The 12786-nt window shown below is 34.6% G+C and overlaps 1 protein-coding gene across 5 annotated transcripts in view; it reads right to left on the minus strand.

Moving 5' to 3' along the window:
* The window catches only part of LOC100863353 (protein RUFY3), a 29625-nt gene that overhangs the window by 12540 nt on the left and 4299 nt on the right, over positions 1–12786 (minus strand). For 3 of the 5 annotated variants that reach the window (XM_012492099.3, XM_012492098.3, XM_012492097.3), the window contains exons 2-11: positions 12116–12294; positions 11925–12034; positions 11319–11526; positions 11063–11226; positions 10822–10984; positions 10586–10702; positions 10311–10451; positions 7886–7983; positions 3989–4205; positions 2081–2323 (exon numbers count right to left, since the gene is read on the minus strand). In XM_012492099.3, the coding sequence (XP_012347553.1) occupies positions 2081–2323; positions 3989–4205; positions 7886–7983; positions 10311–10451; positions 10586–10702; positions 10822–10984; positions 11063–11226; positions 11319–11526; positions 11925–12034; positions 12116–12294 (1640 nt within the window). Of the gene's footprint in view, positions 1–2080; positions 2324–3988; positions 4206–7885; positions 7984–9278; positions 9931–10310; positions 10452–10585; positions 10703–10821; positions 10985–11062; positions 11227–11318; positions 11527–11924; positions 12035–12115; positions 12295–12786 lie in introns of those variants that run through there. The other 2 variants (XM_086914856.1, XM_012492100.3) reach the window with 1 other exon arrangement.

Below are 12786 nucleotides of genomic sequence, written 5' to 3' on the forward strand. Positions count from 1 at the left end.
GCAATGTTAATGTTTGAAGATGAATACGGATAATAGATTAATTTGTGAAATTATTGGAATTATCGATTCTAGGGATTTTTATTCATCGCGAACGTTTTTTGAGATTGCAAAAAGCGAATAAATTAGCGGAATGAATTAGCAGGGGATAATCGATTTAAACATTTTTGTGTATTAATATCGAATCTGAAAAGTCATCTTGCTGAATATAAGTTGGATGAATATTTTAAGAGAAATTAACCCCTTGAAGATTAATTCAACTTTCTCGGTAAAATATCTTCTCTAGCCTCTCATTTCGATAAAGATGCCACTTCTTGTTATTCTATTTTACACTCTATGCTTCTTCATTATTTCTTCTAGTTACTTACAAATTCCATTAGCGTTACAATATTCACTTTTATCTCGGGAAATATTCAAATGTACGATTGTTGTTGCCCCATTTCCTATTCACAGATAATTTTTTATTAAGCGAATTTTAAAACAGGAAATGAATCCAATGTTGCGAAGGAGTGCAGAGAAGGTACATTAAAAATGCCAAAGTCTCCAAAGTCGTTCTTTTATTCGTGCAAAAAACGTGCTGTTTGATGTGAATTAAAATTTATGTTACTTGCTTACTTCGAATATTATGAAAAAAAAAAAATGTTTTATTAGTTTTTATATTTTCAATTCGTTAATCAATGTACGTATATTTCAGTGGAATTGAATAACAATATAAAAGCAAAAAAAAAAAAAAAAAAAAAACGTTTTCGAGAAAAATGCCAATTTTAAACATTTTCTATTTAACATTTTATGGGTGTATGGGGTAAATTTTTATTTCGATGTAAAATAAATTATCAAAAGGATATTTCTGTTATTTCGCAAAATTAGTTTACATTCAACATTTACGTTTCATACACGTAAATTTCCATTTCGACAAAAAATAAAATGATTCTTGAAAATCGTTTTGTTACTTAAATGGATTTTTGGAAATAAAATATTATTCCTATTCAATGAATAACGGTTAACACATTGGGTGGAGCATTAAAAGTGGGTAAGCAGCATTGGCCGTTATCGCCAACACGGATTTTCAATCTTTTCAAATCTCTGTAAAAATGAGGAGAAAATTCATTGGACCATTCACAGATAAAACGAATTGTCCCGTAGATAGCATAAAAAGTGGTGCACAGCTTCGAGGGGAACAGTGTTAATACTTATTTATACAAATAATACGATAAACAAATCAGAATATTATCTTTTAATTTATATCTCAAAATTGGGAGAACAGAACAAAAATTTATTATTCAATCAATATACAAATTGAGACACGTGTTTCTTTCCCCTTCTTTTTATGTATCATTTAATAGAGCATTTTATATTTAATGAATTACGATTCAAGATCGTTCAAATTCAAAGAAAGATCAATAAGTATATTTATTTATTAAATAACAAACAAAACTTCAATTGCTTTAATTACTTCAAACTCTATATACATTAATACTCCATTAATTGTTCCCGAATGCAATGATATATTTTTCCAAGACTTTCGAACGTTCAAAATCCGTAAGCATAAACATCCGAGAGAAGAGAAATATAGAAAACTGGTGGTGAATATACGCGATGCAATCTAATCAAAAATCCACGGGTCGAGATCTCTTCAATTACCCTTCGGATAGGAGGAAGGAAGGAGTAGGCACGGACTGCCAGCAAACGAGGATCGGGGCCGCTTGTAATTGCAAATCCTAACACGACCCGATACAACCCGTGTTATCTCTAATAACAGAACTGTCATGCATCAAACTTCTCCACCTGGCGCACGCGATTCCGATCTTCGAGGTCGAGGAACAGGCGTATCTCTACATATATATATATAAAACCATAAAACTGGACGGTCATCAACGTGGTTCAGAGGCAACGTGGTTCGTCGAACGCTTAGTTCCAAATGTTGGTGTGCACACGTGGTGACTCCGGGATAATTGAACGATTAAGGGAAGCAAGTTAACCCTTTCGAGCAATCCGTGGGAAGGGGAAGGAGGGAGAGGACAAGATGAAGAAGCGAGGCGAACGAAAGAGGCGGGATCCTCCGCCAATTAAAAAGTTTGATTACCTTGCGACGAGTGATGTTGAACTCACGGTTGCAGCTCTTGCAGTGGGTGACCAGCCGATCGTTCGCCCAGGTCGCCGCGCCCTCCTGCTGGTGGTGCTGTTGAGCGTTGTCAGCGGCCTCCCTTAATTCGACGGCCGCCAATTTCGCGGCGCTCAATTGTCCCCCAAGTTCCTCCAGAGTTCTCTCCTGCTCGGTGCAGATCTCCCTCAGCGCGTAATGCTCCTCCTGCAGGGCCAGGTATTTCTGTAACACACGCGAGGAGGGTGACATCTGGAATTGCATCACGTGTTCTTGGAAACTTTGCCTCTCTTCTCTCTCTCTCTCTCTCTTTCTCTCTGGACAACGATTGTTAGTCGAGCTGTCGCCGGCTATTACGCGAAAGATTCGATTGCAGGGGCTGGAGAAAGTTTGGGGAGATTGATAGAGACGTGGGGGAGAAGAGGGGAGAGGGGCGAAAAATCGATCAGGGAAGTAATGTATTGTTTGGAAGAAAATGGACGGTTGGAAATATTTAAAATATAAAGTTTTCATAAGGAACAAAGTTTCAAAGGTAATAATTAAGCATGAATGTTTTATATTGTGATATTCTTTGTTTTTTGGGGGGGGAGGGGAGGAGGATACGAAATAAATTAGTTGGAAAGTAGAAAAATGATTGAAAATATTCCTCTATGGATGAAGATCAATCAGCATAGATAGATTTATGAATGTTTTTATATTATGTGTTTTTCTGGATTTGAATGAAAAATTTGAAGGTAGAAAGATAATGTGACATTTTAGAGGAAAATTGAAGGTGTTCTATAGATGACCAATCTGTGAGAATATTGGATTCATAAATGTGTTTTACATTCTGATATTCTTTTAGAAAAAAATTATTTTTATTTCTCTTTTCTGCGTTCATTTTATTCTCTTTAGTCAAAAATAATATTCTATTTGGAATTTTTTAATAACCTAAAATATCTTGAGATATCTTGCAATATTTGAAATTCCATGCATATTTCATGTAAAGATCTAGAACTTGAGGTTTTTAAAGAGAATAACATATCAACGAATTTAAAAGAAAAGTATATGAAATTTATTAATACAAATAATTTTTCAAACATATTAAAGTATGATTCGATATAATATAAAATACTATATCATTTATATATTATTTTATTGAAAAAAAAATAAAATAAAATAAAAGTCAATTCCCTTTAAAAAGCTAGCAACAGTATTTCATTTATTCTGTAAAAGACCTCAATTGAATGTTTTAAAAAATAATTCTGTTTTCATCTTGATAAAATATCGATCAAAGAGAACTTGCAAAATTACTTTTAATTCTTTTAACATTAGAAACCAATTTTTTCATATTTTTTTTATCATTAACACTAAAACTGTCAAACCAATCGAATTAATTGATTTTAGATCTTTGCATTTCTGCAATTATCAAAAAAATATACTAATTTTATGCTAAATTATTTTCGAAAAACTAATATTGATTCTTTTCAGAGACATGATTATATCCCATTTTAATTCAACTTGGACACATTGAGATACATCAGATATTGAACTTCTAATCAAATTAAACCAATCAAAAAAAAAATGAGTATATTTCACGTTGACCTTATCTCGACCTTATCGAATCAAGAAAATCTCAATTCCTTGGCAAAAAAAAAAAACAGAAACTTGTTATTCTTATCAATTTTTCGACCTCTCTATTTTAAAACAGAACTTCCATAATTCTAATAATTCCGTAATCACACACGTATAATATTATTTTGGTTCTAACAAAATTAAAATTCGACAAAGAGAAAGAAAAAGTTTCACAAAATATAATAATATTATATCGTAACATTCTTTTCGATCTCAAAGTTTGGCCATCGGAATTTATTTGAAATATTTGGCTAAAAAGTTGATAGACAGACGTACCTCGGACACCCGCCTCAACTGATCGATTTCATGATGTAATTGAGAGATCTTCTCCGCGTTAGAGATCGATGCTTCCTGCAAGGAGGTTCGCCATTCTCGTTCGAGTCGCAATTCCCTCTCGACCCCATTCGCCCTCGCCTCCCTCTCGGCGGCCTCGGCCCCCAAAATCTTCACCCTCTCCACCGCTCCTGACTTCACGTCGTCCATTTCCTTGCACCTGATTAAGTCAAATAGCTGACACTCGAAACATCGTGCCGCTCTTCGTACGAGATGCAAAGACAATTTTCGAGAAAATTTACGTACGCGCGAGGGCTGATGGTTCGTGAAAAATTAAAAAATTAAAAATACGTAACGAGGCGAGCCAATGTGATTTTTTAAATCATTTTCACGGAACGAGATGGATTAATTTTGTATCGTTGCGTGAAAGATTTAAGAGAAAGGTGGAATCTTTAATAAAGAGCAGAAAAAAAAAAAAGAAAGGAAAAGTGTTTTAAAGTGACATCTGCGAGACCAAGTTAACATTTAAGAAGAGAGATATTGATCTCTTGATTAAAAAATAATATGTATATATACGTGTGATGTAATATAAAATATTAAAATCTGTTTCAATGAAAAAGATGGAATAATGAGAGATTGCATGGCGCGTATATAACGAATTATTTTTAATGGAAAAACGATCTCCTTTATCAAGGAATCCATATTGAAGGCACTGCCTTGCGATCATTTAATGGCGACATTATTTACGTAACGTAATTATTAATTAAACGATAAGGGGATACGATTCGATGAAAGTTTCGCAGAATTCTCCGTTATGTTATTTCGAGAGATTATTCCGGGGGGGAGGAAGCGATGCAAAAAGGATAAATTATTATTACAATAACCGATACAGGCCAACCATCCGTTTAGCGAGGAAAATTCATTTGGCTGTTTCCAACCGGCGTGAACAGTTTCGAGTTTACAGAAATGATAAGCCTCGAAGCGGAAAGGAAGTTACAAAAGCAAAGATCTGTAACTTAGTTCGAGGTTAGTCCTCTCGTTCAAACTTTCAGCCATGATTATTCATGACTGAATACCTTCATCCGGCCGAAGAAACAGGCGGGTTGTTTTTTTAACGGCTTTATGCCGCGATCCCCGAGCAAATTTAACAGAACTCTCTACTGCTCTACTATATTCTTCCCTCCAATTCGATCTTCGCTCGACTTACCTTTTTCTCGATTTAACTCGATATCTCGAGAAAAAATAATAATAATAATCTCTATTCTTTCATATCTATGTGAAAGCGAGCAAAACTTGTCGCGAGCGAGATTCAATAATGTAAAAAAAAATAAAAGAATTGGACTACCTATGTGGACACATCCTTCATAAGTTTGTAACCAACTTTCTACAACTAGGAGCACAAAGAGAACGTGTTACACTTTCGACTCAAGCGATAGATTTAAGCCAATAAGTCTTGCTAAAACTGGAACGCTATTGCATACATCATACAAGATCCAAAATGACTATTATTAATAATTCTCTAACTAATACTAAATGCATATATATATACTAAAAAAACTCTTGTTCAATATATATATATATAATTTCCATCATTGTGGAAGACTATTAATGTATTTTTGAAAGATTCTAAGAAATTAGAAATCGTATATTTTACTCTTTACTTTATTTTAATCTTTATATACAAACGTTTTGAAAAAATGTTCTGACTGATTACATTAAATATAATAAAAGGAATTAAGCTCGATAAAGCATCGATCGAGCTTCGAAACCATCCGTGCACCGCCTTATTATTATAGTACGACAAGATGATGATCTTGAGGGTAATTAAATGGTAAGAAAAAACTATCTATCTTCTGTCATGAATTTATTTTCCGCTGCATTGATATACAAGCACACAAGTGTCTCGGTGCATTATAAAGACCATTGCTCGATGCTTATACATAATTATATAATTTATATAAAGATAGTGTTGGTAATATGGCACGTTTGCTTTTCGTATGTGTCTCGATGAACGTGATCGACACAAACATGTTTACGTACGTGTGTCTGTGTATATAACGACGAGGAATATATATTATATACATATACACGATCGAGAAACAATTTGATTCGATATAAAAGCAAATATAAAGGTTGAGATTGTTGAGGAGAAATAATATAAGCAGATATTAATGCTTGGGAGCAAGATGACGAGTAAAAATGATCGCAAGTCAGTTCCTGTAAAATTCATCCTGATTCGTTACACTAATTGACCAGATACCACCAATTTCATCGAATATCGAGCATAATTAAGAGAAAAAAAAGTTATACTTCGCGCACGAGCAAGGCAAGATCAACGATACGAAAGATCGACACATCTCTATCTGATAGCATTATCGATATTATTCTCGTTATACTCGAGGTATAAATCTACCGATTATTGCGTGAAACATGAATATAAATATAACATTAATATTTATATATTATACGTGCTATATGATACAGGCTGCTTCAGAAATGGGCAACCAAATTTTTCTACTCTCCTTAAATGAAGAGTATTTTTAATAACAAGTCACACATATGATATAAGTACGAAAATTCTTCGTACTCGAATCAAAGGTTTAGATAAAATTTCTGATTTATCTTGGTCACGCAGATACATACTTATTCTTCTAATAGGAAAAAAGCAGTAATTTCTACTTCTATGAAATTTCGATCTTTAGGAATAATAACAAGAAAGTTTGGCTATCCATTTCTGAAATTGCCTTGTATATAAATAATATATATATATATATAGAATTAATAATCTTAAATCGAGTAGCCTTTGAGTGAAGGTTTGCCAACATCCCCGTTAACGATAATCTCTACTACGTTTGCCTTGGCTAATCTACTCTAAGTCAGATCGCGTTCGCGAGACGCCTACGTAAAAAATAAATCACCTCTAACTCTACAGCCCTCGAGCGTTTATATTGTTCATCGTTTCTCGATGTTGTCTCGCATATCATAATCGTCGAACAAATCGACGATCTATAGAAAATTTGTTATCACAACGACTAGGTTTCTTTTTTATTTTTTTATTTTTTTTTTTGTACGTAAATCGCTAAAAACGATAATAAAGGTGATATTTTAGTAAGTTCTTCCTCTCTTTTTATTTCTTTCGTTCTTTTTCTTTTTTTTTTTTTTTCATCGTTTGTTATCGGTAATGTTCCTCCTCAGGGATGAAGATGAAGAACAATGAGAGACTCGGTGAGATTTTTTTGTCGAATTAGAAGCGTTAGAGGATGGAATGATGTCATTCGTAAGAAAGACTTTGGTAAACTTGTTTGAAATTCTTTTTTTTTTGTCGATATTAGGTCAATCTTTTTGGTTATTAAAGGGTATAATATCAACCCTTAAATATTTTATCGGATAATTATAAGATACGATTATAACATATTATAAGGAGGAATTTATTTTTCTTTAACGTTCATAATTCTGAATATATATCATACTTTTATCATTTTTTCATTATATAATAAACAACTCAAACATAATACTTTTTATTATATTTAAAATGTATTTAAGGGTTAATACTTCCAATATTGATATATCCAATCCAGCCAGGACAAACAAATTTTTCAAGGGAGAAAAATTGTCTGAAATTGTTTCGAAATTATCGAAGCGTAAGCACCAAAGCCTTCCTCGTTGGTTAGTCGCGCTGATGATTCGAAACGAACATTTCAAATATTGACAAAACAAAATTTTACAACGATGACGCGAAGCACACGAGTATATAACCGGAATGCGACACGAATTCTACACGATAGAACGTTTATTATTGACTTTGATATAAATCAGCTCGATCTAACGATATAATCTAGAATACCGAATCAGTCGTGCTTACAAATTAATTAACACTAATGAAAGACAAATTAAACATACTTCTCATCCATTTTCTGGATGGTCTCAGTCATCGATAGCGTCTTAGCCTCCAATTTAGTGATCAGTTCTGTTTTATGCTTAAGCGAGCCTTCGCACTCCTGAAATAAACTATGTTTCAGTAAAAGAATCGTTTCGTTCTATCTCACTACTCGCTAAAGGAGCAACCCTGAAATTCGCACACAATTCTTACATAAAATGTTAAATGTTTACACAGCTGCAAACTCGCAATTTAAACAAGTGAAACCAAGGAAAAAAAAAAAAAAATTCCTTCGAAGAAAAAAAGAGATTCGTAACTGAAAAATCATGCAATGTACTTTTAATCTCACTCGATGAACGTGATCTCGATACGAGCTCGACATTAATTAATTTGTCAGCTGGTAGATCATTTGCAGCAGTGCCAGCTTTAGAAATTTGGAAATGAATGAATGAAGAATTAGTGGAGATGGGGGTTTATTAAAATTATTGGATACTATTAAAACGCGCTGCTGTATGAAAAAATTAAATCTCTTCTGTTAAATATTCAATGATAAATTGTCTATTAGGAAGATGCAATGCTACCAATGTGACAAGATAATTAACATTTCGATAACAAAATACATCCGCTTTGGATTGAAAAGATATGTGCGAGACACTCTACAAGGATAATAATAATCATGATCAGAATGGAAGGTTATGAAACCAATTGCAAAGATAATGGAAAAAGAAATGTACGTCTATCAACATTATTGTCCTCGGTAGTAGTAGTAGTTCCATGCAGATGATAACAGCAATTTTATTATTATTAAACAGCGTAAACTATGCCGTAACAGAGCACAGTTAATTCCATAGAGTGTCTCGATCGAAACACACCACGTTAAATGCTGTATTGAAAGCCTATCGATGCATGAATAATGCTAAATAATTAATTATCGGATATTTCGTTTTAAATATTCTACGCGTTTTAGATATATATATATATATATAAAGTTCTGTCCTGTGAAAGGTCTAAGTGATATTTTGATATAGCGTTAAATGTATAATAGCAGTGCTTCTGAATGATCCAACAACATTTCAACGATTAATTATCAATAACAACCACATAAACGTTAATTTTTCTTTTCTCCGTGCATAATCATGTTAACATTTATGCATATTTAGGCTTCGATTGCATTATACACTATACAATATTTTATATATATATATCCATTGACTTGAATAACACTCAAGCTCTTTCCAAGTCTCAACTTATTTAAAAAGCTACTATATAATTAAAAGTTATAATATAAAAATTCATATGATAAAAATATGTTAGAAGAAAGGAAGAAAATTTAAAATAATATTATAATACAAAGCATAACATCTATATATATATATATATATACACATATATGGAGAGTTTTCAAAATGTCATTGGTCATATCAGGAACACCTTTTCGTATAAAGAATTAAGACTGTCTTTCGAATAGACGCTTTCGATATTATTAAACTCGAGATATTAAACGTAGTGATAGAAGATGCATAGTATAAAAACCATTTCTCTAAAGACAATGTTTATCTTATGCGGTTGATCGTTCCTCTCCTGATTCCCCCACGGAAACCTCACCGTTACTCTGCTCTTTGCTGTCAGGCTTCGTCGCCTTGCACTTGGCGCCATTCTGTCGACCGTCGACCCTCGTCTGTTTGTTATTATTAGGAGAATCTAATTGCTTGCTAACCACAGACTTTTGTTGAACGTTATTCGATTGTTGGTGATTGTTAATGGACGATACTTGTTGATTATTAACCGACTTTTGTAGATTGTTAGCCGATTGTTGCTGATTATTCGACTGAGGATGTTGCTGATAATCAACCGCATTGTCAGTGTAACATCTGGGCGAGGTGGGGCTGGTCTTATTTAGAATCGATTTCGAAACACTGCTCGGTGTCGTCGGGCTACGAATATTCTCCACCTCCTTTTTCATGTGGTTGCACTTCTCGAGATTATTCAGGATCTTGCCTATTTGATTCGTCTTGGCGTGGAGCCGGCTCACCATTTCGCCTTTCTGCGTTAGTTCGTGCTCACATTCCTATAATGGAAATATTCCCAGAAACAAGGAATTTCGAATGCCAACCCCCGACCCCCAGCTTGACAAAGGGGAAGCATAAACTGTCTGAGTGGTATATGTATGTTCAAAGTTGGCTAAAAAATCTGAAAAGCTGGATTAAAAGCAGAAGTGGGAAGGGGAGAGCGCAATATCCAAGTGCGGTTGGAAGAACACATAAATTAGAAGAAACACAAGTTAAGTGGTAATCGCGACGAGGATCTGCCTCGTGATCGAAAAATCTACGATTCTTCTTATGTATAAGGGGGGGAGGGGGAGGGGAAGAAAAAAGACATGTACGTATGATCGCACTATGAAGCATCCTTCGTCGCGATTAACGGGTGAAAAGGTATACTAATGATCACCTGTAGCTTTTTATACATTTCCAAGTTAATTAATTTGATCTCGTCGAGTTGTCGCCGCAACGATATAATCGTGTCTTGTTTCTCGTGAATATCTTTCTCCAACAGCTTCATAGCCACTTCCATTTCCGACTTCATACTCATCTGCCCAGAAAAAATTAAAACCGGTCATTCCCTTCCTTATTATTACAATTAATCTCCAACAATCTTTAATTCATATTTCAGAACAGGGGATAACAATAGGATGATAAAAAAACGATAGATATAGGCCGATCCACCTGCAACTCTAACTCCTTCTCTACATCCTGCCGCATTTTCTTTTCAGCCTCTAATCTACTTCTCAACTCCTCGATTTCCGTGGTCGTTTCAGTGATTTTGATCGGTGGTTTCCCATTCTGAAACCAGAGAAACCCTTTTTTCACCTTTTGAACTGTCAATCTGATCAAAAAAAAAAAAAGGAAGAAAATGAAAAGGGAAACGAAGAGGGAAACGAGAGAAACGAAACGTATCGTACCTCGTTCGTGTCTTTGATCTCGATTCCTAACTCTTTCTTCAATTGTCTATTCTCCTCGTGAAGGGACAGTATGTTATTTTTAGCGATCGAGAGATCCTCCTTCATAAGAGCGTTCGTCGTTGTCAATGATTCCACTTTAGCTTGAAGGTTGGTCACAGTCGCGCTGAAATCGATGATGATACAAAAGGCTTCGAATCGTCCGCGTGTACATATATATACATGCGGGGGAATGTATAGTTACTTCAAGTGGCGGTTCAGCTCCTCGATGTAATTCTTCTGATCGAGCACGGTGGTCATGTTGTCATTTTCCAGCTCGTCGTCCGGGGATTCGCCAGGTATATGATTGCTGTTCCGCAGATACAGTGAAAAATCGATCACCCCTTGTTGACAATCGAGGTCTTCCTCCTGTCCCAACAACAAGTTCCCCCATTCAGTTTCTATTCCATCTTGTTCGAGCAAACACTCTGCGACAAAGTGGGGGGGGAGGAGGGACTGACCTTTACGCAGAAATTGCAATCGATCACGTTCAAACCAACCAACAGGCCCATTATAACGATCGCCTCCTCGCTCATCATCAGAGCGTCAGGCTCGAAATACTCGGACAGTATGTCTTCTTTGTGATCGATCAAAACTTTCAAGTAGTCCGCCAACTTTTTCTGCATTAACGCCATGCGCAACCACGCTCTTGCCCTACCCATGGCAGTCCTGGAAAGGTCAATCCGGTCAACAAGACCCGTCCAATTCGACGTTGCGGCTGATTTTTTTTCTTTTAAACGCGTAACGAAAATATAAATGTCAGAGTTTAACAGTTTGCAAAAGAGAATCGAGGAGTTTTATTTTAAAAATAAGATTCGATTGATCTCAAGTTGAATGGAGGATGATTAATTTTAAAATAATATATTCTGTCGTTGAAAAATCTCTGGAAGAAATGATACGTTATTTTTTATATATATATATATATATTTCATTTTTAGGTAAAATTTGCATTGGAAAGATTTGCGGTGTAAGGGACGAATATTTATAATGGATTTAAAAATTGATAATTTTCGAGGGGTGGAGGGGGGGAATGGATAAAGACAGAAAGGGGAATCGAATTATAATACCTAACAGTGGGTAGATCACGAATACTGGACGTAATGTCCTGCGCTTCGGGGCAATATTTCTCAACGAGCTGTAGTATATCCCAAAGCTCCTTCTTGGGTCCAAGGAGACCCTGAAATCGAAGGCAATTAGCGCCAATTTCCCAATTGTTTTTTCATATTTTTTTATATAAACTCGAAGGTACATGGTTTACCTTCTTTGGTCGCAAACCATGCCTAAGCACGTGTTCAAGAACGATGAAGAAATGTTGCAATGGCATGTGATCAGAGTCGAGCATTCGACCATACTTCAAAGACGTTTCGATCAGCTCCTTCACGATTAATTTCGAGATATTAACGAGGTTACTCCTCTCGATGATGACCGGATCTCGTGCTGCAAAAACAACATGTTCTTGTTCCAATTCGAATCGGCAAATCAATATGTATATGTGTGTACACGTGTGTATCTTCGTATTCATTGGTAATAATCGCTGATTTCATCCGTGTTCTCTTCGTTGAAAATTTAAATTAAAAAAAAAAATAAAAAAAAAATAAATTATTCTTCTCGAAAGCATGAAGATGATGATACGAATGCGAGTATCGGCGAAGCGCAACGAAAAAATATTAAGAAAGAAAAAGTTGCGCTAATAAAAAAAAAAAAAGAAAAAAAGATTTCTGTTACAGATATAGAAATAGTTTAGTTAGAATTAGAATTATGGATTTTAGAAATCGCGAAGTGAATGTAAGAAAAGAAAAAAGAACAGACAGAGATAAGATGATAATCTCACATCGAAGGAAATTGATTCCAGTTTAATAAAAATTAAAAATTAAACAAAAAAATCTTCTATATAAATATCTTATAATTCTCAGTCAAAGATTTCTTAAT

This window comes from Apis florea, unplaced genomic scaffold (genome assembly GCF_048593485.1).
Source record: "Apis florea isolate Af1SG1 unplaced genomic scaffold, ASM4859348v1 contig_3756_pilon, whole genome shotgun sequence".
NCBI lineage: Eukaryota > Metazoa > Arthropoda > Insecta > Hymenoptera > Apidae > Apis > Apis florea.